At 38.6% G+C, this 26,522-nt stretch overlaps 1 protein-coding gene across 4 annotated transcripts in view; it reads left to right on the top strand.

Annotated features, from left to right (window-relative positions):
- LOC122557210 (uncharacterized) overlaps nt 1-25,373 on the top strand; it is a 28,160-nt gene extending 2,787 nt beyond the window's left edge. Inside the window, exons 1-11 of one of the 4 annotated variants that reach the window (XM_087992058.1) lie at nt 4,740-4,758; nt 16,129-16,296; nt 18,025-19,488; nt 20,571-20,663; nt 20,755-20,859; nt 20,954-21,063; nt 22,192-22,386; nt 22,528-22,690; nt 22,825-22,990; nt 23,083-23,177; nt 23,712-25,373. In XM_087992058.1, the coding sequence (XP_087848184.1) occupies nt 16,140-16,296; nt 18,025-19,488; nt 20,571-20,663; nt 20,755-20,859; nt 20,954-21,063; nt 22,192-22,386; nt 22,528-22,690; nt 22,825-22,990; nt 23,083-23,177; nt 23,712-23,797 (2,634 nt within the window). In that variant the 5' untranslated portion in view covers nt 4,740-4,758; nt 16,129-16,139 and the 3' untranslated portion in view covers nt 23,798-25,373. Of the gene's footprint in view, nt 1-4,739; nt 4,759-12,627; nt 12,719-16,128; nt 16,297-18,024; nt 19,489-20,570; nt 20,664-20,754; nt 20,860-20,953; nt 21,064-22,191; nt 22,387-22,527; nt 22,691-22,824; nt 22,991-23,082; nt 23,178-23,711 lie in introns of those variants that run through there. The other 3 variants (XM_043704655.2, XM_087992059.1, XM_087992056.1) reach the window with 3 other exon arrangements.
- The last annotated feature ends 1,149 nt before the right edge of the window (nt 25,374-26,522 follow it).

Raw genomic sequence — 26,522 nt, 5'->3', positions numbered from 1 at the left:
TGCTCAATCAGAGCCCTGAACAATGTTTGGTGACTCCCCATAGGTAATACCACCCAAATTCAGATGGTGGCAGTAGTGGTCTGAAAAGGAAAGAGATTGCATGAGAATCCTGAGAAGGAATCCATTGCACAAACTACCATAACTAACACCCCCTCACCGATACCTCTCCTCCCATCAACTACTTTCCCCCAGCTCCAGAACCCCTGCCCCAAACAATCAATTATCACTGCACAAGATAATTTTTTTGGGAGTAGCAAAGAGACTGTCCTTGTTTGCTTGATCTCACCTTTTTATTTTCTTTGTCAAGAAGGCCGTGGGAAGCAAGCCTTGGCTCACATTTAGTTAGTTTCTGGCAGAGACCATATGTCAAATGCAGATTCTAATGTTTGTCTCACAAGTGCTAATGCAGATATTTCTGGTAAAAGTTATAGCTGTTCATTATAAACAGGAGTTCAAGGAGAAGGGTAACACCAACTGGATACATTTTTTTCCACTGAGAGTTCATCTATCCTGTACACCTCAGGTGCACTGAACATCCTTAAGAACTGTCTGATAGATGGTATAGATCACTAGATGTAGGAAGGACAGTGGCAAGGAAGATGGTCTCAGGGGAGCCTCTTTCTGATGTTGTATCCTTTGATCAGGCTTGTGCCTTTTGAACAAGGAACCTAAAAGGAACCCAAAAGCAGACTGAATAGGTAGATCTGTTAGGTAAACCACATATCAACAGGCCTATCCTTTGGGCTAGTTATTTGCCTATTTGAGGGTCTCAATCGGTAGCAGAGTGAAAATCCTGACTTTGGGACTTCCTGCCCTGACTTAATTCTAGCAGTATGGAAAAGGTTGGTGGGGTTCAAGCATGCCATCATCCCAGCAATTTAAATGCCCTTCTCATTTCCAAGTACATCAGAACAGAGGTCATACAATTCCACGTCAGGAGTGGGACTTGAATGCACACGATTCTGATGCAGAGGTGAAAGCCCTACCAACTCAGCATGGCTCAAGGTTAAGAAACTTAATGTGGTCACTTTAAAGATCCATACTCTTGTTGTAACTATAGAGGTTTTTTTTAACTTACTCTGAACACTTGCCAAATACCTAAGAGCAAGAAGGTCAGAATTGTGAAACACGTCAGGTTCCTCCCCTTCTTTCAGGTCTTTGCATCCTGGAAAGAATGAATTCCAGCAAATTATCTGAGATTACAAAATAATAATGACTTACTGATTTTTTCTTGACTTCCAAAGAAGAGTGCAACTATTAATTGTTTTGTGCACACTGTTTCTATTACATGCTCAAAAGCAGATACAGTTGTCTTTCTAGGCTCCACCTTTTCATCTTTAGGCTATTCATCTTTTTACAGCCTGATTATTCTCTCTGATTTTAAGGAGAAATTTTGTATCTCAATTCTTGATAAAGTTATTTTCAATAAATCCGACTTTAGTTTTTACCTAAACACAACTTTCCACATCACTGAAAAATCCAAGTCTATCATAGATTTATAAACTGCTACCATCTCTCCTGTAGCTTTCTGATAAATCTCAGTACACAAAATTATTTTATTAGGGCTGCTTTGACTCATTGTTTTTCATGCTAAGTAGATTCTCAAAATTTCAATATGAAGCACTTCTTTTTTCTCAAATTATTCAGCATTCATTTTCAATGTTTGTCAGTAACTGAGCTGTTCTAAATTTACTTCTTATTTGTGTTATCTCAGTTTATTTTTGGTACATACTAGCTCTAAGTGATATGATTCAGATGCTAATGGACTTACCCAGCAGTTTAATGATTGCTTTTTTCATGATTATCATGTTGGCAAATGACATATATCATCTGCTGTTACAAGTCACAGGTTTAATAGTGTAATGCAATTATCAAACTATCATACATTGCTTTCGATGTCTGGAAGTTGACATACAATTTTTCTGAAGGGGTTCCAGAACTGGGAAAAATGTGAGTGTTTGCACACAAGTGCTTAATGGAAGCAAAATAAGTTAACAGTGCTACTAATTAAGTACAGGGATCTTGAGCTTTATAAAGAGTGGCACAGGACAAAAAAAACCAAGACATGATGTGAAACATGTAGAAAGTGCCAGATTAGGCCTAGCTGCAGAATTCTGTCCAATTCTGGGCATCACAATTTTGGAAGGACTGAAGGTTTTCAAGTTGGTACAAAAAAAAACGAATAGAACTCGTTCCAGTGATGAGTGATTATAGCTTAGCGAAAAGACTGGAGAAGTTGAATTAATCACCTTAGAGAAAATAAAAGGGACATTTGATGGAGCTGTTTAGAATCAGGAAGATTTCAGACGGCATAACTGAAGAGAAATTGATTCAATGGTTAAACAGACTCTATTTGATAACTATTAGATGCTAGTTTAAAGTGTTTGGCAAAAAAGCCAAATGTGATTAAATGTACAATGTGATTAAAAGAAAAGTCCTTACACCTTGAATGGTTAGATTCGGAAGACAGAGCCTAATAGGGTGGTGTATGAAAATTCAATAGTTGCCTTCAAAACAAAAGTGGTTAATTTCTGAGAGGTGAAAACCTGTAGGAACGGGGCTAATTCTATCATTCAGTGAAAGATCTAATGCAGACTTGCTAAAAACAATTGGAGTCATAGAGATGTACAGCACGGAAACAGACCCTTCGGTCCAACCGACCCATGCTGACCAGATATCCCAACCCAATCTAGTCCCACCTGCCAGCACTTGGCCCATATCCTTCTGAACCCTTCCTATTCATATAGCCGTCCAAATGTCTCTTAAATGTTGCAATTGTACTGACCTCTACCAATTCCTCTGGCAGCTCATTCCATACACGTACATTCCATAACCCTCTGCATGAAATTGTTGCCCCTCAGGTCTCTTTTATATCTTTCGTCTCTCTCCCTAAACCTATGCCCTTTAGTTCTGGACTCCCCCACCCCAGGGAAAAGACTGCCGATTTACCCGATCCATGCCCCTCATAATTTTGTAAACCTCTATAAGGTCACTCCTCAGCCTCCGATGCTCAATGGAAAACAGCCCCAGTCTGTTCAGCCGCTCCCTATAGCTCAAATCATCCAACCCGGGCAGCATCCTTGTAAATCCTTTCTGAATCCTTTCAAGTTTCACAACATCTTTCCGATAGGAAGGAAACCAAAATTGCATGCAATATTCCAACAGTGGTCTGACCAATGCCCTGTGCAGCTGCAACATGACCTCCCAACTCCTGTACTCAATACTCTGATCGATAAAGGAAATCATACAAAACACCTTCTTCACTATCCTATCTACCTGCGACTCCACCTTCAAGGAACTATGAACCTGCACTCCAAGGTCTCTTTGTTCAGCAATACTCCTTAGGACCTTACCATTAAGTGTATAAGTCCTGCTAAGATTTGCTTTCCCAAAATGCAGCACCTCGCATTTATCTGAATTAAACTCCATCTGCCAATTCTCAGCCCATTGGCCCAGCTGATCAAGATCCTGTTGTAATCTGAGGTAACTTCTTCACTGTCCACTACACCGCCAATTTTGGTGCCATTTGCAAACTTACTAACTATACCTCTTATGCTCACATTCAAATCATTTATATAAATGACGAAAAATAGTGGACCCAGCACCGCTCCTTGTGGCACTCCACTGGTCATACACCTCCAGTCTGAAAAACAACCCTTCACCGCCACCCTCTGTCTTCTACCTTGAACTAGTTATGTATCCCAATGGCTAGATCTCCCTGTATTCCATGAGATCTAACCTTGCTAATCAGTCTCCCATGGGGAACCTTGTCAAATGCCTTACTGAAGTCCAAATAGATCACATCTACTGCTCTGCCCTCATCAATCCTCTTTGTTACTTCATCAAAAAACTCAATCAAGTTTGTGAGACATGATTTCGCATGCACAAAGCCATGTCGACTATCCCTAATCAGTCCTTGCCTTTCCAAATACATGTACATCCTGTCTCACAGGATTCTCTCCAACAACTTGCCCACCACTGATGTCAGGCTCACTGGTCTATAGTTCCCTGGCTTGTCCTTACCACTCTCCATGAACGTGGCACCACATTAACTAACCTCTAGTCTTCTGGCACCTCACGTGTGACTATCGATGATTACTTTCTTGAATGTTAGGCTATTTTCTGATTTGGTCATTTTATTATCATTCTACTACAAACAATGAGGGCTGATTTTCAGATTCATTTCAAATTGTTCTCAACTGTTTCTTGTTCCCATGATTGCCCCGTGACCCACCTTCAGTTTGTGATGCTCATATCCTGGAATTGGAACCCACAACATTCTGACTATAACACTATTAATTCACCCACGGCTAGCACCTATGAAGCTTAACTTGTATAGATCAGTAATGTTGTTGCAACAGTTCATTAATTTTTATTTTCTTGTGTTTGCTTGCTAGGGTAATTTTATAAAGATGCCAGGTGAATAATTATATACAGGAAACATTTCTTCAAAGTGAATGAAATGCAGCTTATATTGTGAAGGAATTTGGGAAAATCTGTCCTCCATATTTAAAATTGTTAAATTCCAAGCTAAGCGAGCCTGAATCTGGACAACCCAGTAGAATAGTCACATTTGGACCCCCGCAGTCCCCACCACACTGTATTAATAAATGATACATGGTAGCAAAAGACTTGTGAAGCACTCTATTTTCCTTTCCTTCTTTCAGGTTAACATCTTTATCATACCTTGGAACGAATGACTGATAAAACTGGATAAAGAAATTGTGAAATAACAAGTTCACCTGGGCAGAATTACCAGTATGTATAGTTGATACATGCCATTGTCTTTCAGGGCACCACCCTTTGATTTTCAGCTATTTTTGGCCACACTGTTTTCCCGGTTGCTAAAGAAATATTTCACATCTTTGCCCTTAGGAACATCTATACCAAGAAACTCAGCTGTTTATTTCAATGTAAATGCATCCTTTCTAAGTCACTTAAATCAAACTAATCCACCTTCTGCAAACTTCTGGTCAACCTCTGCAAGTAACATTGCTTCACAAAGGATCTTACTTGTCTTCATCTTTTTCTTCTTTAGTAGGTTTTCAGCCGCATTAATATGTTGCATTCTGTTCTCCAGAATAATAGAATCCCTACAATGTGGAAACAGGCCATTTGACCCAAGAAATCCACACCAACACACTGAAGAGTACCCTACTAAGACTTATTCCCCTACCGTATTACTCTGCATTTCCCCTGATGAATGCACCTAGCCTAGACATCCCTGAACACTATGAGCAATTTAGTATGGCCAATTCACCTAACCTGCACATAGAGTCATAGAGATGTACAGCATGGAAACAGACCCTTCGGTCCAACCCGTCCATGCCAACCAGATATCCCAACCCAATCTAGTCCCACCTGCCAGCACCCAGCCCATATCCCTTCAAACCCTTCCTATTCATATACCCATCCAAATGCCTCTTAAATGTTGCAATTGTTCCAGCCTCCACCACATCCTCTGGCAGCTCATTCCATACACATACCACCCTCTGCATGAACAAGTTGCTCCTTAGGTCTCTTTTATATCTTTCCCCTCTCACCCTAAACCTATGCCCTCCAGTTCTGGACTCCCCAACCCCAGGGAAAAGACTGTGCCAATTTACCCTATCCATGCCCCTCATAATTTTGTAAACTTCAATAAGGTCACCCCTCAACCTCCGACGCTCCATGGAAAACAGTCCCAGCCTCTCGCTGTAGCTTAGATCCTCCGACCCTGGCAACATCCTTGTAAATCTTTTCTGAACCCTTTCAAGTTTCACAACATCTTTCCGATAGGAAGGAGACCAGAATTGCACTCAATATTCCAAAAGTAGCCTAATCAATGTCGTGTACAGCCGCAACATGACCTCCCAACTCCTGTACTCAATACTCTGACCAAGAAAGGAAAGCACACCAAACACCTTCTTCACTATCATATCTACCTGCGATTCCACTTTCAAGGAGCTATGAACCTGCACTCCAAGGTCTCTTTGTTTAGCAACACTCCCGAGGACCTTACCACTAAGTGTATAAGTCCTCCTAAGAGTTGCTTTCCCAAAATGCAGCACCTCGCATTTATCTGAATTAAACTCCATCTGCCACTTCTCAGCATATTGGCCCATCTGGTCAAGATCCTGTTGTAACCTGAGGTAACCCTCTTCGCTGTCCACTACACCTCCAATTTTGGTGTCAACTGCAAACTTACTAACGTACCTCTTATGTTCGCATCCTAATCATTTATGTAAATGACAAAAAGTAGAGGGCCCAGCACCGATCCTTGTGGCCACTGGTCATAGGCCTCCAGTCTGAAAAACAACCCTCCACTACCACCCTTTGTCTTCTACCTTTCAGCCAGTTCTGCAGCCAAATGGCTAGTTCTCCCTGTATTTCATGAGATCTAACCTTGCTAATCAGTCTCACATGGGGAACCTTGTCGAACGCCTTACTGAAGTCCATATAGATCACATCTACTGCTCTGCCCTCATCAATCTTCTTTGTTACTTCATCAAAAAACTCAATTAAGTTTGTGAGACATGATTTCGCATGCACAAAGCCATGTTGACTATCCCAAATCAGTCCTTGCCTTTCCAAATACATGTACATCCTGTCCCTCAGGATTCCCTCCAACAACTTGCCCACCACCGAGGTCAGGCTCACTGGTCTATAGTTCCCTGGCTTGTCTTTACTGCCCTTCTTAAACAGTGGCACCACGTTTGCCAACCTCCAGTCTTCTGGCACCTCACCTGTGACTATTAATGATATAAATATCTCAGCAAGAGGCCCAGCAATCACTTCTCTAGCTTCCCACAGAGTTCTTGGGTACACCTGATCAGGTCCTGGGGATTTATCCACCTTTAACCATTTCAAGACATCCAGCACTTCCTCCTCTGTAATCTGGACAGTTTGCAAGATGTCACCATCTATTTCCCTAAAGTCTATATCTTCCATATCCTTTTCCACAGTAAATACTGATGCCAAATATTCATTTAGTATCTCCCCCATTTTCTGTGGCTCCACACAAAGGCCACCTTGCTGATCTTTGAGGAGCCCTATTCTCTCCCTAGTTACCCTTTTGTCCTTAATATATTAGTAAAACCCCTTTGGAGTCTCCTTAATTCTATTTGCCAAAGCTATCTCATGTTCCCATTTTGCCCTCCTGATTTCCCTTTTAAGTATACTCCTACTTTCTTTATAGTCATCTAAGGATTCACTCGATCTATCCTGTCTGTACCTGACATATGCTTCCTTCTTTTTCTTAACCAAACCCTCAATTTCTTTAGTCATCCAGCATTCCATATAGTTACCAGCCTTCCCTTTCAACCTGACAGGAATATACTTTCTCTGGATTCTTGTTATCTCATCTCTGAAGGCTTCCCATTTTCCAGCCGTCCCTTTACCTGCGAACATCTGCCTCCAATCAGCTTTCGAAAGTTCTTGCCTAATACCATCAAAATTGGCCTTTCTCCAACTTCAACTTTTAGATCTGGTCTATCCTTTTCCTATTTTAAAACAAATAGAATTATGGTCGTTCGCCCCAAAGTGCTCCCCCACTGACACCTCAGTCACCTGCCCTGCCTTATTTCCCAAGAGTAGGTCAAGTTTTGCACCTTCTCTAGTAGGTACATCCACATACTGAATCAGAACATTGTCTTGTACACACTTAAGAAATTCCTCTCCATCTAAACCTTTAACACTATGACATTCCCAGTTGATGTCTGGAATGTTAAAATTCCCTACCATAACTACCCTATTATTCTTACAGATAGCTGAGATCTCCTTACAAGTTTGTTTCTCAATTTCCGTCTGACTATTGGGGGGGTCTATAATACAATCCCAATAAGGTGAATATCTCTTTCTTATTTCTCAGTTCCACCCAAATAACTTCCCTGGATGTATTTCCGGGAATATCATCCCTCAGCACAGCTGTAATGCTATCCCTTATCAAAAATACCACTCCCCCTCCTCTCTTGCCTCCCTTTCTGTCCTTCCTGTAGCATCTGTATCCTGGAACATTAAGCTGCCAGTCCTGCCCATCCCTGAGCTCAATTATGTTTCCATAATTGCTATGATATCCTAGTGCCATGTTCCTAACCATGCCTTGTGTTGATCTGCCTTCCTTGTTAGGCCCCTTGCATTGAAATAAATGCAGTTTCATTTATTAGTCCTACCTTGTCCCTGCCTGCCCTGACTGTTTGACTGACCTCTGTTCTCAGCTGTACTCATCTCAGATCGATCTCTTTCCTCTATTTCCCTGGGTCCCAACCACTCCCCCCACTTTACTAATTTAGATCTTCCCAAGCAGTTCTAGCAAATCTCCCTGCCAGTATATTAGTCCCCTTCCAATTTAGGTGCAATCCGTCCTTTTTGTACAGGTCACGTCTATCCCAAAAGAGATTCCAATGATCCAAAAATGTGAATCCTTCTCCCATACACCAGCTCCTCAACCATGCATTCATCTGCTCTATCCTCCTTTTCCTGCCCTCACTAGCTCATAGCACTGGGAGTAATCCAGATATTACTACTCTTGAGGACCTCCTTTTTAAAATTCTACCTAACTCTCTGTAATCTCCCTTCAGAGTCTCAACCTTTTCCTTCTAATGTCGTTGGTTCCAATGTGGACAATGACCTCCTGCTGGCCCCTCTCCCCAGTGAGAACATTCTGCACCCTCTCTGAGACATCCTTGATCCTGGCACCAGGGAAACAACACACCATTCTGCTTTTTCTCTGCTGGCCACAGAAACGTCTGTCTGTACCTCGGACTACAGAATCCCCTAACACAATTGATCTCTTGGAAGCCGACGTACCCCTCATTGCATTAGAGCCAGTTTCAATACCAGAAACTTGGCTGTTCGTGCTACATTCCCCTGAGAATCCATCACCCCCTACATTTTCCAAAACAGCATACCTGTTTGAAATGGGTATATCCACAAACGACTCCTGCTCTAGCTGCCTACCTCTCTTACCCTTCCTGGAGTTAACCCATCTATGTGACTGTATCTGAGACTTTCCCCCCTTTCTATAACTGCCATCCATCACATACTGTAGCTGTCGCAAATTCCTCATCGCTTCTATCTGTCTCTCCAACCGATCCACTCGATCTGATAAGATTTGTATCCAACAGCATTTATGGCAGATATAATCCGCAGTAACCCTTAAACTCTCTTTAAACTCCCACATCTGACAAGAAGTACATATCACTGCAAAGGCCATTTTTGCTCCTTCACAATCTACAGACCCAGAAAATAACACCGTCTTATTCCTCTACAAACACTGCCCCAGGTTAAATTAATAGCTATGGCTTATATTTTAAGTTTAATCAAGAGACTTATCTCCAAAAACATATAATCAAGAAAGAATCCACTATACTCACTACTGCAGCCTTTCTCTTGGACAGACTTAAAACAACGATTAACTTATCTGATTCTGTGCTGTGAACTTCGCCCAACAGTTCCTCCAAGATTAGTTGTGAATTTCACTGTTTGTTAATTTTCCCAGATGGACTCCGATGTCCAGCGATACACAATTTCAAACAGCAAAGGCGGTAACTGTGTAGGTTTTCTCTTTCTCTCTCTCTCTCCTGCACTGTCCTCACCATGTGCTTCCTTTGTCTGCTCTTCTCCCTTTTAAACTACTGTTGTTTTGACTTTTTTTTTCCAAAGTTCCAAAACAATGCAACAGCATATAAAACAGTAATTGCTGCTCCTGGAATTTGAGGAAATCACCTCCAACACCTAAAATACCTCAAAAAAAGGAGCAGCTCTTACAGCCAGAAATTTTTCCCATCCTCCATCTTGGATTACCACATCTTTGGATAGTCGGAGGAAACCAGAGCACCCAGAGGAAACCAACACAGACACTGGGAGAATGTGCAAATTCCAAACAGGCAATTGCCTGAGGTTGGAATTGAACCTGGGTTCCTAACCAGTGAGCCATCATGTCACCCCACGAGTTATTCAATATTGACTCTACCGCCAGTAACTGAGCTGTTGATTTACACTCTAATCCTGTATCAGCATGTATTAAAAATGTTTTGAAGGAGAAGAAAACTGCAGAATTGAGAGAATCTGCAGAACAGTGGGACTAAATGAATTACTCCACAAACAAACGTACCAGTGCAAATTTGATAAGCCATTGTTTGATTCTACACTTTATGGTCTGGCTGTGAATTATGAATGTGTGGATGGTTTCCACCTTTTCTATCTATTCTCTGCCATATGCCACACCTAAAGCTTGCTCCCCATTGTGCTTTGAAGGCGGTGTGATTCTATTGCCAAAGTTCTGAATTCACACATTGGAAACTTTTTGTGCAATCTTGAGAAAAGAAGCATAGAAACATTGAAAATAGAAGGAGGAATAGGCCCCGAAGCCTGCTCTGTCATTCAATATGATCATGAGTTGATCATCCAGTTCAGTTCAACAAGCAGCTGACAGAATCATGAGAAGTCTTAATCATGCACAGATCCTTTTCAAGAAACCATCATGTAGAAGGTCAAGAGAGAGAATTAGGTTGGTGACATCATGGTGGAGGTTGGAGAAATGGTGGAAGTTGATCTATTGAAAGCTGATGGGATTAAAGAGAAACCCATTACACTTCTGAAATGGAGGTGTTAAGCTGAAAACAGGGAATGAAATGGATGCAGTTGAGTACTCTATTTTCTAGGGTAGAGGGATTCTTCAGTTGAAGAAATAAAGAATGAAAGCACAAGTATAGAAGGTACTTTCATCAGAACATGTGATACAGACTGACAAACTGGAAGAATGAAACATAGTCCTTCCAGGAAGTGGGATACGAAGAAATGTAGTCAACATCGTTGAAGGAATCATTGAGTGTTATTGGAAATTGGCAAATAGCCTGTTTCCAAAATTGGAAACAGAACAGTTAAGCAAAAGATGAGTCAAAATGAATCATATGAAAGCCAGGAGTTGGCAGAAATGAAAAGCAAATTCAATGCCAGTATCCAGAGTGAAGGCAGGAAAAGGTATTAATGCAGTCATCAATTTTCCCATAATGGAGAATGGGTGGGAGCATAAATAGAAACAATAACTAGGACCGTTTAGATGTTATCAGAGCAAATCCTTTCATTTGAAGGGAGTGGAAGAAAAAGGGAAATTGTTCAATGTGAGAACAAATTGTTCCAATGTAGGAGAATGGTTGAGCCTCCAATCATGGAAGACGTGGAGCTCTCAGGTCATACAGATACTGAATAGATGTGTTGAAGGTTTGGACTTCCATTGTAAAAAGAAGCAGAAACCTGGAAATTGTTCAGGTTTTGGAGTACAATGGAAGAGTTCGGTGTGCCTGTGGAGACAGTTAAATGAAAGAGATAATAAAAACATAATTCTGAAGAAGACCATGTTGAAACAATGGGTATAATCTGATAATCTTATTGTAGATGTTGAAGAGAAGGCAGAAGTGAGCTGAGTATTGCACAAAACACTGAAGTTTGAGACTACAGTGGAGAGGATTGCCAGACCAGATTACAACAGTAATTCTTTGGTTACAATCTTAATATTTACTGTGAGGTCATGATCTAGATTAGATTAGATTAGATTAGGTTACTTACAGTGTGGAAACAGGCCCTTCGGCCCAACAAGTCCACACCGACCCGCCGAAGCGTAACCCACCCATTCCCCTACATTTACCCCTTTACCTAACACTACAGGCAATTCAGCATGGCCAATTCACCTGACATGCACATCTTTGGACTGTGGGAGGAAACCGGAGCACCCGGAGGAAACCCACGCAGACACGGGGAGAATGTGCAAACTCCACACAGTCAGTCGCCTGAGGCGGGAATTGAACCCGGGTCACTGGCGCTGTGAGGCAGCAGTGCTAACCACTGTGCCACCGTGCCGCCCTACTTGGAAAAAAAAGATTGGTTTTGGGCAGAAGTGGACAATTTATGTAATGGTCCCGCTTAGTTAGTCCTGTCCGCATTATTTAATCGAGGAGCAGAATTTCTGAAGTTTCTGGGGGATATTTCTCCCTGGTAATCAGCCTTCTATTTGCTTAGCTTTTCTCCTGTTCCTCAAAGGCTTCTATATCTACCATGCTTTGCATTGTTTCTACTCCACGTCATTCACTGTATTGTAATCAAGGGCCATAAAACAGTTTCTTGTAGTAAATCGTTCTTCTAAGGATTACTTATACAAATTTGACTTTCTTATCATTCCCGTTTGAAAAAGTTGTTCCAAATAATGTGAATAGTATAACTCGCATGGTCCATCTTAGCAGTCACCTGAAGTTCTCATTCATAAGAATATGACATAAATATTCATTCCCCGTTGACTAATAAAAGCAGATGAAACATTTTCTATAGTCTCGCAATAATATTCGTCCCATGTCTCTTTCAAATGAAACTCCATCTGCTGCAGACTCGACATGTTCTTTAAAAAACGAATTACAAATTATTTTATAGTTTATCGACGAATAAGATGTGAAAACAGTTGAGAAATGGTCACTCAACGAATGGCGCAGAACCTATTTTTTCCTTATTCCAGTTTTGTGGTTTCATTGACACTGACTCCTATACATTAGTTTTGGTGCTCCGACTATGACGAATGAGGAAGTTAGCTGTGACCGATAGTCAAGTGAAAAAAAATGTGCTCGGGAAAAGTCCTCGGGGGCTGGTCACATAATACCTGCTATTTCCTTCATCAATGCCAACTCCTATAAAACTGAGAGACACGATAGTTTAAAATAACAGCGAAGAAGGTGCCTCAAGGACAGTGCATGTAAGCAATATTAACATTCGTTCGATTATATGTTTTCGTTGATATGTAAGGAATTCAGTTATCCAAACATCTAAAGCAAAATGGTTTTAAAAGATGAATCTGATATTATTCAGTACATATAGATAGACTTACGTGACCCATGAATGATATCAGATTTATATTTTGTATATATTAATACAAAATCAATGATTTCGACAAATTGAAATATAACTCAAAGATGTGTGATAAGACACACAACGGTAACAATCCTTTAGCGGTTTGATATTAATTTTCTAATGTCAACTTGACTGCGGTTTAATATGTGTCCATAATTATGTGTCTATTTGTCTATTGTGTCTATAAATGCCTATTTATAAAATATGGAGAGCTCATATTCAGTAAGGATTGACGAATAATACTTTTAACAATTTCAGGTTAATCTGAGGTATCTAATACATGCCGCTTCTAAAACGGGAGCCGACACCGTTCAGAAAGCAATCGCCGAGAGACTGTTACTGACAATAACTAGTTTAGTGATTCTATCGCCAGTTCGGTTCGCAGGCCTTCCGGGGTACATCAAGTTTAAGTCCCCGAAATTGTTTTCTGAACTTGTCTGGAAAGACGAGGGAAAAACCATCCTCGTCTCTCCAGAGAATTCCAGCCCCCGTGGATTCGCATTGTTTTCTTTCGGCAATAGCAGTGGTGTTTCTGTTATTACCCGCTGTACTTAGAAATTGTGTAATGATGGCACTCTTTATTCTGTTATTGTTTGGCGGAGTAGGGGGGCGATACTCCAGAAATATCATACAGGAAAGTTTACCCAACGTTGTACATGCATTACCAAGAGATGGCGCCACATTCTTAAAGCTAAGTCACTGAGTCTAATGTACGCTTTCTAATATTGCTAAATTCATTTTTGTAAGTTCTAGTTACTGAAGCTCTTATGAAAATTCGAAAACAACCTGTATTTGTGTAATACAGCCTCGATTGGCTGATTATTAAAACCAAATGCACAGATGACGGAGTTAATTGTTTCAAGGAATGCAAATATTCCTTCAACAACAAATTTAGGTTGCAGCATCTTTCACATAGATAGACGTATGAGATTCCGCAGGTGAGCGCCAACTGGAGAAGGTGGCCAAGGTGTTAGCCAAGGTGGCCAATAGCCAGATCAAAGAGGCTTATCAATTCATAAATGACATCTTATGCGAGTGTAACACCCGAAAACTTTTTCTCCTTCCTTGACCGGTCTGCAGCCTTTGAGGCGGTTATCCACAGGGTCCAACTCAGATGCAACTTACCTTTGTCCAGCTAGTTGAGACCATTGAAATATGTTTCCATTTTTATTTATCTAATTATAGCCAAATTAATCACTTTGCATGAGCAGGAAGAGAAACCATTCTTAGTCCCCCAAGGATCTAGCTTTTGCCCCTCCTACTGCTTATCTAAATGCTGCTCTCTAGCTCTTCCATAGACATAGGAGTAAAGTATTGCAGATGCTAGAATCTGTACTGACAACAACCAATGCTGGAGATCACAGTGACACAGACAGCATCCATGGAGAGAGAGCAAGCTAATGTTTCGAATCGAGATGATTCTTCATCAGAACTGAAATGAAGTGTAAATGGTGCCCCCCCTATACTTCACCAGCTCTGATGAAGAGTCATCTGGACTTGAAACATTAATTTGCTTTGTCTCCATGAATGTTGTCTGAACTGCTTTGATCTCCAACATTAATTGTTTTCAGTCCAAAGACATAGGGTTAGTTTTCACATACATGTTTTAACAGCATCTCTACCTTAGCATCACCCACTCAACTCCTCTACTGTTGCTAAGCTATCAGGCTGCATATCCAGTATCCAGCATTGATAAGCTGGAATTTACAGATAAATATTGGGAAGACTGAAACCATTGTATTCAGTCCCAAGTCCAAATTCTGTCCATGGCATCCAACTTCATCCCTACCCTTGATAACAGTCTGAGATTAAGCCATTCTGTTCCCATCCTTAAGGTCCCATTTGAACCAGAGTTCAACTTCTGATGCCTTATTAGTGCCATCAGTAAAACCTTATATTTTCCCCCAGAAATATAGTGTGACTTTACCCCATCTCAGTTTAACTATTCCAGTGCAGTCATGGATGGTTTCCACATTTTACTCTCCGTAAACCTGTACTATCCAAAACTCTGCTGCCCCACCTTAACTCATAAGTGCCATTCTTTATTCACCCCAGTTCTCACTGACCCACATTGGCCTTCATTGTGAGTATATATAGAAGGAAAAACTTAGGATGTTCATGATTACCATGAGAAAACAACTGAAGGCACAGATATTGAGATAAAATTTGCCAAGTCTCAGGGAGATTTCAAAGGAGATCATCAAAGGGAGAACCAAGATAAACCTTGTGAGGTAATAGAAAACAAGAATTTTGAGAGAGTGGTGAAAGAGTGGAAAAGGATAGGATGTTTGAGCAAGGAGAAGAAGTACAATATGCAGAATTGGTGATAAGAAGAATGCTGTTACCATGGTGGAGAACGTGAGGACTGCAGATGCTGGAGAGTCAGAATCGAAGTGCGTGGTGCTGGAAAAGCGCAGCAGGTCAGGCAGCATCTGAGGACCAGGATAGTTGATGTTTTGGGCATAAACCTGAAACATCGACTCTTCTGCTCCTTGGATGCTGTCTGACCTGCTGTGCTTTTCCAGCACCACACTTTGCAACTATTACCATGGTGGTTGAGTGCAGCAGATGGTAACAATTTTTGAAGAACAAAAATCAGAAAATTTGTAATAATGCATTACATAACAGGTCAAAAACATAAATTGCATTGCATTTCAATGTTTTTCAATCCAATTGTTTTTCAATCCATGCAGGCAGGTGAGAAGAGCCTCAAACCTGATTGGAGAACTGACTCATGGGCCTGCTGACTGGAGGCATTGTCCAAGCATCTGGCCTATTCCCCAGTGCCTCAGAGAACCTGGGGGCTTCCTGAAAATTTTTTTGTTAATCTCTGATAATTGGCTTTTATAGGTCTTCAACTGCCCTTAAGCAACCTGCTACTTGTGGGAAAAATGATTCAGAAATGGAATATTTGTCAGCTCGGTGCTGTACTCCCACTTCTGTACTCCTCTCTATGAGGAGGTAAAACTGCTGGCTCATATTTGTCTATTTATACATTACCATGTCTATAATTATATGGTATTGCGCAAGGTTTGGATGTTATATATTAGATCATGCAGTCTTTTCACACCCATTATGACTACTACATTTGTTTAAACAAGTGGTAATTTTTGTGAGTGATACATTTTGTCATTAATGCAGATTCAAGTTCATGGTGGGCTTTGCATTTTCATTGTAAATTAATTCATTTAAGAATATATGACTCATAAAGTGCATGTAGTTTAATCCCTACATTAATTTTTTAATTCATTTTAGGCTCAAAGAAGATGTCTAGCTCCGAAGGTTTTGCAGCTGTATTTTACAGTGAGCCAGGAGTCCTGGGGCTTCTGGCCAATGTGATCAGTGCCTTCCTTGTAGCTCTTCAAAATTTTGCTCAAGTCAATACAAACATTTTGGCCAGTGGAACTGAAAACATCTTGGCAGGTTAGTGACAAATAACAGTGTACTAAAGCTGTGATTCGCGATTACTGTACACAAGATAAAATATGATCGGATATTGCACGAATCGCAAAAGTCACTAAACTTCAATCATGCGAAAAAAGTTTGAGATGTTTTGTAGCAAGCATTACTCAGGAAAATAGTTTAGGATTGTAGGATTTCTAAACTGATATGAAATATTATATTTTGTAAATAGTGTAAAAACACATGCCAATTCTTAGCCCATTTTTGAATTAATTGTCAGGTGAATGATGTATTTAGGGAAAATAAAGAGAGATTCATAAAGAAATGCCAGTCGTATATTCAGATTCCAAAGGAACCAAGGGAAAGATTAATACATCATGTGCAATAATTAATATTCCTAGAATCTGGTTGCTGCTCTGGAAGCAATACCTGCATATATTAGGATTGCAACTTTGGCAAGAACTTTTGGGTAAAATTCTGTTTATGCCATTTCTGGACAAACTCGCAGGTCATCTGCTGAAATCATGACCAATAATCAGGAGATACAACAGAGACTCTCTCCTCTATTAAATCAGAACTATGTCGAATGTTCAAAATCTAAAATAAAAACAGCAAATACTGGAGAAATACAGCAGGTCTTACAGCATCTGCGGAGACACGAGAAGAGTTAACATTTTGAGTTCTGTATGACTTTTCTTTGAAATTGAAAGGAGTTGATAATAATGTTTTTTAATGCTGTAAGTGGATGAGGAGCAGGAGCAAATGGAACAGATGGTGAGGGTGGCCATAGCAAAAGACAAAGGTAGTAATAATGGTGATAAAGGTGAAATCAGGATGTAAAATAGCTGTAAATGTTAGGTGTGAAAAGTGGAAAATTGTCGGCTCTGCTGAGAGAAAAGCCAATAAGACACAAACATGGCATGGCTAAGGGAGGTGAAGGAATGTAAGAAAAATGGGGTACAGAGGTCATACTCTGAAATTATGGAACATCTCCCCCACTGACTATTGGCTCCTTTTTAAGTGGATTACAGAATGTGTCATAACTTAACAATCAATTATTGTTATTATTGTTAATCCATTCTTGTTCAGGGCATTTTTTTTTAAAGATTTCTTTGTTTAGACTCTCAGTAAAAGAATTCATGGTAACTCTAAAATTGTCAGGGTTCATTCTGACCTCTGGAATAAATATCAGTAGATTCTGGAGAAAGTGCTACTGAGTCCAATTCACTCCAGTTAAGCTTCAATCTTGTTTCAATGAACCTTGGGACTCCTATGACACAATTAATTTCTAAGCATCATATTTATAAAGTATAAACTCTAGCATTCATGTCTTAACTTTTTTTACTCTATGTACAAGTAATCCCAGCACTTTGACACAGCAGCTGATCTGTGAATCTGTCCAGAAATGGCATAAACAGAACATGACCAAATTTCTTGCATTTCTGAAGACCAACCAAAGTTCTTGAGGTCAGTCAGAATCCATGTTAGACAGAAGCACAAGGATGTTGAAAAACAGGAAGTATTTATCAACAAAGCTAAACTGCAGTATTAACAAATTCTCAGAGATTTTGAATGATTGTTTTTGAAAAGTCTCATCAACCCAAAACCCTTATGAAAGTATTGCTTTTTGACATTTTTAAAGTTTATAGTGGTCAGTAATGAAATAAGCTTGAAGTCTATCTATTTGATATCTTAAGCAAATTATCCAAGAAACCAATACTATTAAAGATTCCATTCTATGTTTTATAGGTGTTCACCTTGTATTGATTGGTGGTGTGACACAGCTTGTTGCTGGACTAATGTCCTTCAGAAAGTATGATCATCTGGGAGGCACAGCCTTTATAGCATTTTCAGCTTTGTGGAGCAGCTTCGGGGCAACTCGGATCATTTTGGGAGCAAACTCTCCTCTTAATGTCACCTCAAATGCAGTGGATTTACAAAACACCAGTGTTGCAAATGATAGTTCAGATGTGCCTTTGCCTCCTATTAGTGAATCAGCTGTTGCAGGGCTGGTAGCCTACATCAGTGTTGCATTTACTCTGTCATTCTGTTCAGCTACAGCAAATTACATCATGCCTTTTGTCTTTGGGGCCATAACACTTACTCTCATTTTTGAAGCTGTGGGTCTCTTTAGCCAATGGGCTTTAATATTATCAGGAATATTTGAACTAGTGATTACTGTCTTTGGGCTTTATGGAGCCATTGCTCTGCTTTTAAAGGGAGTCACCCAGAGGTACATCCTTCCAGGGTTTGGCAATTCATTATTCAATGTGCTGCTTCTAGGGACAGCTAATAAATCATCTGCTAAGGCTAATGGTGAAGAGAAAAAGAAGAACACTAAATATGCAGAGCCAATGGCACTTGGTAATTTGTGTAGTGTGATTTCTCCCTTTATCTTTGCTTTTTACTGCTTCGGGTACATTAAATCATTCTATGTCGGAGCTGTGTGGGTCAGCATCAATTCTATTACGCAGCTTTATGCAAGCTACTATGGTTATTTACGCAACGATGTCTACTTTGCTACTAAATACTGTGTCCATAGTATGTATTGGCTTGTGAAGTCCTGGGAGGAGTTTATTTTATCTGTCCTCATAAATGTTAATAACTTAGATAGCAGCAGAGCCAGGATGACAGGAGATTGGTTTTTCATGGTCACATCTTTGATTATATTGCTACTATCTCTAAACAGAAACAAACTTGAAATAATCCATAATGGTTTTTTTGTTCTTCTGACGATCTCCACTATTCCTCAGATTAACACTGTATCATATTACAGATTTTTTGGGGCAGTTTGCTCAATGTATACAGCCCTCTCCCTTTATGCAACATTTTCCAGCCTGATCAACTCTATAGCAGAAAAGGCATTGATTCCTATTGGAACTGAAATGCTGTCTTCAAAATCATTCCAGAATGTTCTGTTTGCCCTAAAACAGAGGTTCAGCAAAGCTGATGAGCTCCCAGTTTTTACTAGTGTGCAGCTGCCAGATGCCCTTTTCTACATTTGCAATGGGCTTGCAGCCCTGTCTGCCATTCAGAGTGCAAACATGGACCAGGCCCAAGCTCATCTTACTATTCCTTGGGTTCTGATCCCTGGAACTCTGATCCAGCTCTATGTGTCGAGGATTCAAGTTCGTGGAGGAAGGCGCTTTGGCTCGGTGTTACCCTTCTGTTATGCAGCTATCTGGGCAACTTGGACCTGGCTTCGATTTGCAGGTATATCTTCAAATGTAAACAAATCCAGTCGGTTCTGCTGTAAAGCACGTTTCTTCAACACAAATTGGCGATAACGCGATTGAAGAATTTCAACCATTATTTGTAGAACACAAACTTTCCTTACCTGTATTAGCTGTAAAAGGATTCCGGTTCCATTGGTTTAAATGGTGTTCTATTATGTGATTTTCTTATAACGCAGGGTCGCATGGGAACAGAACTATCGCCTTATATCAGAACAGACTGTAAACACATCTTTATTGTTTTTCTAAACATTACATCATTTTCCAATTTTATAGCAAGGTTAATCTAGTATTGTGTTGTCAATATACCCAGTAGAAAATCATAACTTTTACAAAAATATTTCTGCTCTATTAAAATCATTGACAGTCAAAGGAATGACAATGTGCATGTATATACTTCCCTTTCAGTCAGTGCTAAAATTTACATTTGATTATAGCAACCCAATGTAATCTTTAACTATCATTTACTTCTGCATGACATTTCTAGCTTAAAAATCTCATACCACATAAATAATACAAAGCCAGACACCATAAAATATGCTGCTACATATTATTCAGATCAGTGAGCAGGTTTTATTTTTTTGAGTTGTATTAACATTAGGAAGCACATGAAGAAGGGCATGGACAAAATCTTCAGAATATGTCATTGTTCCCTGTGTGCCAATCCCTGGGTCTCTGGCTTTATATTCAAATTTCATGTACAAGAATTGAAGGATTTTGCATTGTGCTACAATTCATATAATTATGTTACATAACCATCTTGAAAGACCAATTCTTCCTCATCCTGGAAATGTTTTATGAATGCTTAAACATTCTTCTCACTAAAAACAAATCATTGGGCCATTTTAGTGCAGAATAATAACAAAATTGAAATGAAAGAAGTAGTTAGAAATGTATTAAAATTTCACACAAATCATCTCTCACATCAAGTTAACTCTTATCTGTCAGTAGACTGAAAATTTCCATTGATCATTTCTTGCTCAACTTTCTCATACTATTAACCATAATATCACATGTTTACTTCTGCCTGTATGGAGTTTCAAAATTATGTGTTTTATGCAGGTCATTTGTTAAACATTGATCGCAATTCTGATGGTGGATTCACTGCAGGAGCCATAGCTTTCCTTATTGTCAACATGTTTCTGGTTATCTTGGGTGAGTGTTTTAATCATAATTCTTCTCAGTTTGTGTACTTCAATACTTGATGTCCATGAGGAATAAATTTATTTTTTTCTCTCTTTCACAGCTATTCATGTAGATGTGGTGCTTCTCCTAGTCACAGTCATTATGGAAGTGATAATCATTTGCTTTCTACTATTCACCCTGGAGCAACTGCCTCTTCCTTTGGAAGGTTTAACACTAGTTCAAAATATTTCAATTTTAGCATTTTTATTTTATAGCCATATGACCACTTATGGTTTTCTCCTCATTTTTTTTTCCTGCAGGTGTAATGCTGGCGTTGATCAGTTTTGTCTGTGTTTATGGAACAACAGCCTCTTTTGCCAACCATATGTTTGGGAAACAACTAATTCCTCTGGGTGACCCCCTCTTCAGGGTAAATGCTACATGATGGCTATTTATTTTGAATGTTGATTATTTTTCAATGTACTGCTCTGGTCTTCCATTCAAATGGGATTATAGTACTAGAAGTAAGTGGACCAGTGCATGTAAAAATAATTCAGATCCCTACTTTAAAGTCATACATACTGTTTTATTTTAACTTTTATTTCACATTCTTGTTTATGTCAAAACTACTTAGTTAAACAGATTAAAACTTAAGAGTTGCTGTGCGAAATGAACTGAGGAAGTGAGAAATTATTGGGCTTTACATGTGGAAGGCATGACTACAGTGTAATGTAGCTCATTTCTATTGTAAATGTAGAAGTGACAATTTACAATAGGACGTGTAGACAGAATGTGAATGGGGATATAAGACTTTATCTAATGCTATAAATATGTGGGCATTTTGTAAGCATTCAAACATTTTCTTTACTGTGGTAAATCTTATTAGATTAATATTATGGACGTATTTGCGAAATAAACAATACTTTTGTAATTAAGGTCTAATGTTGAAAGAATGCCAACAGGATTTTTTTATATGTGCGTGCCTTCATAGATTTTGATAGAATCCATTATACTTCTGATATTAGACAGTAATCTGTCAAAATTAATTTTTAACCATCATGTAATGCATTTGTTATCCCTACACAAAGTTCAACATTTCCAAGCATCCACAACTTTACAAACTTGTCACAAAGTAGCAATTAAACTTGCATTGACCTATCTATAGTAGTTACATTATGACCTTAAATGAAAGACAATATTCCTGTCAGGATGAAATAACCCAGCATCTGTGCTTCTGTGAACAATTCCACAAAAAAGACCCACAAGTTAAAGGATAAACTGTCAGGAATCATACATATGCATTTCACTTCCTTGGCAGTTAATAAACTGTTCATGAACACTATTTAAAATTTGAGATGGCTTCCAAATTCCCGTAACTTTCCAATTGTTCATCAATTTTCATTCTAGTTTTGTTTACAAGGGACAGAATAGGGACGTTCTACTCCTTTATCTAAATATAAACAACACTGAAGGACAGCGTGATCACTTGCATTATAATAATTCAATTAAAAACTATTATGTTTCTGACATGTTTTATACTTTTATACATAAATCACAGACAGGAACAAACAAAAAGAAAGATCAAGCCCCTTTGCCTTGTTCCATTGCTTCTTCACGGAAAACTAGTAGTCTACAGACTATTGCAAAAATCCTAGATTCTGGCCGTGTGTGTGGCATCCCAACGGATACTGTGTATGCTCTGGCAGCTTCCTGTAAACACCCAGAGGCTATTAAAGGTATCTACAACATAAAGGTAAGGCTGCCAAATGCAGTGAGGCATAAATACTCAGAAATGATTCTTAAGGCATTTTATTTTTAGTCTGTAATATAATTTTCCTTCAACCTGCACTTGTCAGTCATTTGGTGCATATAATTGATGTCTGTGATTTTACAGGAGCGTCCTACTGAGAAGCCTATTTGTATCTGTATCTCCAGTCTTGATCAGCTTTCTGCAGTGCATCCTCCATTCAGCCCCTTGCTCTGGGAATTTATGAACCATGTCTACCCTGGAGGGATGAGTTGCATTGTGAAGAAAGGAGAATGGCTGAAGAAACTAGGTACGCATCACAAGTAGTAGAGCATTTTGAAATATGTGTTCATCCTTATTCAAATAGCCAGTTTACATCAGCTCATGAATAAGAATGTAAATGAGAATAGTATCTGAGAAATCAGATTTTATCCTTTTTTAAAGGTATTGGTGCTGCATTTGACCATGTTGGTACCAAGGAGAGCATCATGATCCGTGTTCCTGACCACACTGTGACAGCTCATCTCGTGAACATGACTGGACCATTAGCCATTACATCAGCCAATCCGAGTGGGGAGCCTGACAGCATCCACCATGACATGGTTATCTCGTATGTATTCAAATATTGCCATGGAATTATTTGTTGTTTTATTTCTTGGTAAATGCATTTTTCAATGTTTTACATTATCATTTTATCAATAGACGCCTGGGGCACAAAATTGATGCTGTTTTATGTGACGGAAACTCTAATGAATTGATTGCCTCCACTGTCATCAACTGTACTAAGATTGATGAAGGTATCCAGATTTTTAGTTATATATTCTTTCATCTGCTGTTTAAACTGATTGTATCTGAGAAAATCCACAGTAGTTTACACACTAAGTTTTACATACATATTTATTTCTTTAAATCACATTTTGGTTCTGATATGTTTACAATGTGGTAGTTGAAATATATGATGGCTTTACAGTTCAGTCAGTTTCATATATAGCTGTCACATCTCGTGCTAAGCAATTTTTTAAGATTATTTTGTTATTATAAGTACAGGTCAGTACTTCTGCCAGTCAGCCTGATATAGCTTAACTTGACAAGCCACAGGTCCATCACAGAAATGCAATTATTAATTAATTTTATCCATTAACTAATATAAGCTGAGCATCAAGCTTTACACATGACCAAGTCTTTTTTTAAAGATATTGTTGGTTTTAATATGGAGTTTTCAATAACTCTGTAATGAATGCTTCCTAAAGTAATTGCTACTTCAGTAGTAATTGTTATGGGTTTTGGGTATGATTATTCTGTTTCTAACAAAAAAAAATTACTTTCTTCAGAAGGAATCACAATCCTAAGAGAAGGATGTGTTCCAGCAGTAAGAGTGATGCAGATTTTTGAACAAGTGAAGAACAAGCTTGACTAATGGCAAACTCCCACTGACAGAATGTTTTAGAACCAGCATACAACAAAGATATGTGCAGCACCAGCATAAAGTCATAGAGTACAAGCAATAATATTCACAATGTGTTACATGTGGATAATTTCCCATTATGTTTAATATATGTAGCAGTGGGTCTAATGCAATAATAACTAGAATTTTCCTTTCATTAAAAGGAATATGGGAGATTGGAAATTTTTGTACTTTTGTAGTTATTAGTTCTCCTTATCCAAGTAACATTTTATATTGTTGTTTTAAAAAGACCTGATATGAAGCTGGTTGGCGGGTGACAATCCTATAAACAGTGAATAGTCATAATTCACTATTTCTACCATGTTTTATATATAAAGTAAAAGTCATAAAAATATATTTATATAAATAAGTGTTATCATCAAGATATGCATCTTCACTTAGAAATAGATCTTAGTAACTATTAGTATCATGCCTGTATAGCTCACATTCGTGATCATGTTTCGTTCCGATGTGGGGAATTGAAGTTGAGCACCACATTATTTATGGTGACATACATGTTGAAACAATAGTTTGTATATCTCAGTAAGCCTCAATCTACCTCCATGACATTAGCCTTCCAGTCATAATGATGGTGGAAGTTGAATATTTTCAATTAATTATAATCTAATTGTGGTCTGTCCTTTCCATTATCGCAACACACAATTATATTTTTGGCAAAACTGGTTTTAATAAAAAGATAATATAAATAGTAGAACATAAAAGGAAACCTGCCTATTCTGTGAATTTGGCGTAAAAACAGAACACGGTGATACGTGAAATTGAAAAGAAGGTCAACATTTTAGGGATGATCCTTGATCATAATTGCTAGTTGTTTTCATCAATTTAATAGACGTAAATTAGGATACAGTTGCAATGTGTTCAACAAATCTTTTATCTGTTAATACATAAAAATATTGGAAAATAAATTTTGTTGGAAAACATTAAACACAAATAAAGATTCCTAATTAGAAATTAGCTAGAAATTATTGAGGAGTTGTTTCATATTACATTTTTGTCATCATTTTGGTATTTTACCCTAACCTGCTCATTTGAAATTAGTCAAAATTTATTTCAAAAGGGCAAGCAATTTAATTCCACCTAATTATATTATGCTAAAATTGTATAATGATTTCTAATAATTTTCTGTATATTTAGCCGCTGGTGTTAATACCTTCTTATTGGAATGTTTTGTTACCTGAATGTAATTGTAATTTTTCCTGAAAATGTGGTGGAAGCAGATTGAATAATAATTATCTGAAGGAGATTGGATAAATACTTGAAACGGACTGATTTCGGGAAACAGCCACAGTTATTATTTCTTTGGATGTGCCTTTGGTCTTAATCACATGTGGGATTTTGCCAAAACCGCTTGAGTACCAAATGTTATAAACCCTGGTCGAAAGTGAAGGAAATAGTGATGAAGATATGGTGAAGTAATATTTGATGCTTTTGTATTATAAGTCTTGTATGAAGGAAATTATTTGTACATTCTTTCATTGTCTGTTTGTGACGGTTATGTTAATAAATATTATTCCAAACAATTCTATCATTAACAGCAATAAGTTTGTATTTCTTTTCTGTGTACTTAGCTGCAGTTATTAACTGAAAGTGAGTGGTTCAGGTCAATCCAGATCAGGCGGGGCCAAGCGTCACTCAGAACATGGAGAACAGAACAGTGAGCAACAGAAAATAGATAACAAATCTGATGTCATGCAGCGTTCAGCCAAATTGTTTGTACAGTTTCATTTTGATTGAGAAAATATTTTATCAAAATGTTTCATAGTACATTCTGAAAATGTCTGATTTTTAGACAACTCAGGTTTCTAAACAACCAGTTTTGAGAAATTTTACCTGTACTTTGCATCTGTCCAGAGCAAGGGAGAAGTTTTTTTTATTCACTCATGGAATGTGGATATTTCTGGCTGGCTAGCCATTTATTGCTTGTCCCTAACTGCTCTTGGTTGGCATTGGTAAGCTGCGCTTTTGAATCGCTGCCTACTACATGCTAGTCACAATGAGAAATGGAGATCATTTAGACATTTGAATGTAATTGTAACTTTTCCTGAAAGGGTGGTAGAAGCAGACTGAATAATAATTATCAGAAGGTGATTGGATAAATACTTGAAATGGAGTGATTTAGTGAAACAGCCACAGTTATTATTTAACAAAATAATTAACAAAGAAAATGTATTAGATAATTTAGTTCCACTTAAAATTGTTAAATCATAAGAACTAGATGAAATGCATCCAAGAGCAGTAAAGGACAGTAAAGATGGAAATTACAAAGACACTGGCCATAATTTCCAATTCCCCTGAAAACAAAGACTAAAGTATTGCACGGTATACAAAGAAAGCCTGCAAGTAATATTGGCCAGTCAGTTTAAGACCAGTGATAGAGAAGATTTTCAACACAATAACTCAAGTCAACTTTACTTGTGCCAATGTGAGTTAAGTAAGGAAAGCCAATATGGATTTGTTATGGGAAGTTATGTTTAACCAACCTTAACAAAAGCTTTATGCACTGCCAGTGATTAGGATCTGGAATGCCTTGCCTGTGGATGAAGGAGAGGCATTTAACTGTGGCTTTCAAAAGAGAATTTCATCATTACCTGGACAGCAAAAATCCAGAGGCCTATAATGAAAAGGTGGTGGAATGGCAATAGATGAATAGTTCTAGTATAGAGGCAGCATTGGGAAA

Source organism: Chiloscyllium plagiosum, unplaced genomic scaffold (assembly GCF_037043375.1).
Source record: "Chiloscyllium plagiosum isolate Xiang-an unplaced genomic scaffold, Cpla_swu_hap1 HiC_scaffold_11, whole genome shotgun sequence".
Lineage (NCBI taxonomy): Eukaryota > Metazoa > Chordata > Chondrichthyes > Orectolobiformes > Hemiscylliidae > Chiloscyllium > Chiloscyllium plagiosum.
This window is presented reverse-complemented; position numbering and strand designations above follow the sequence as displayed.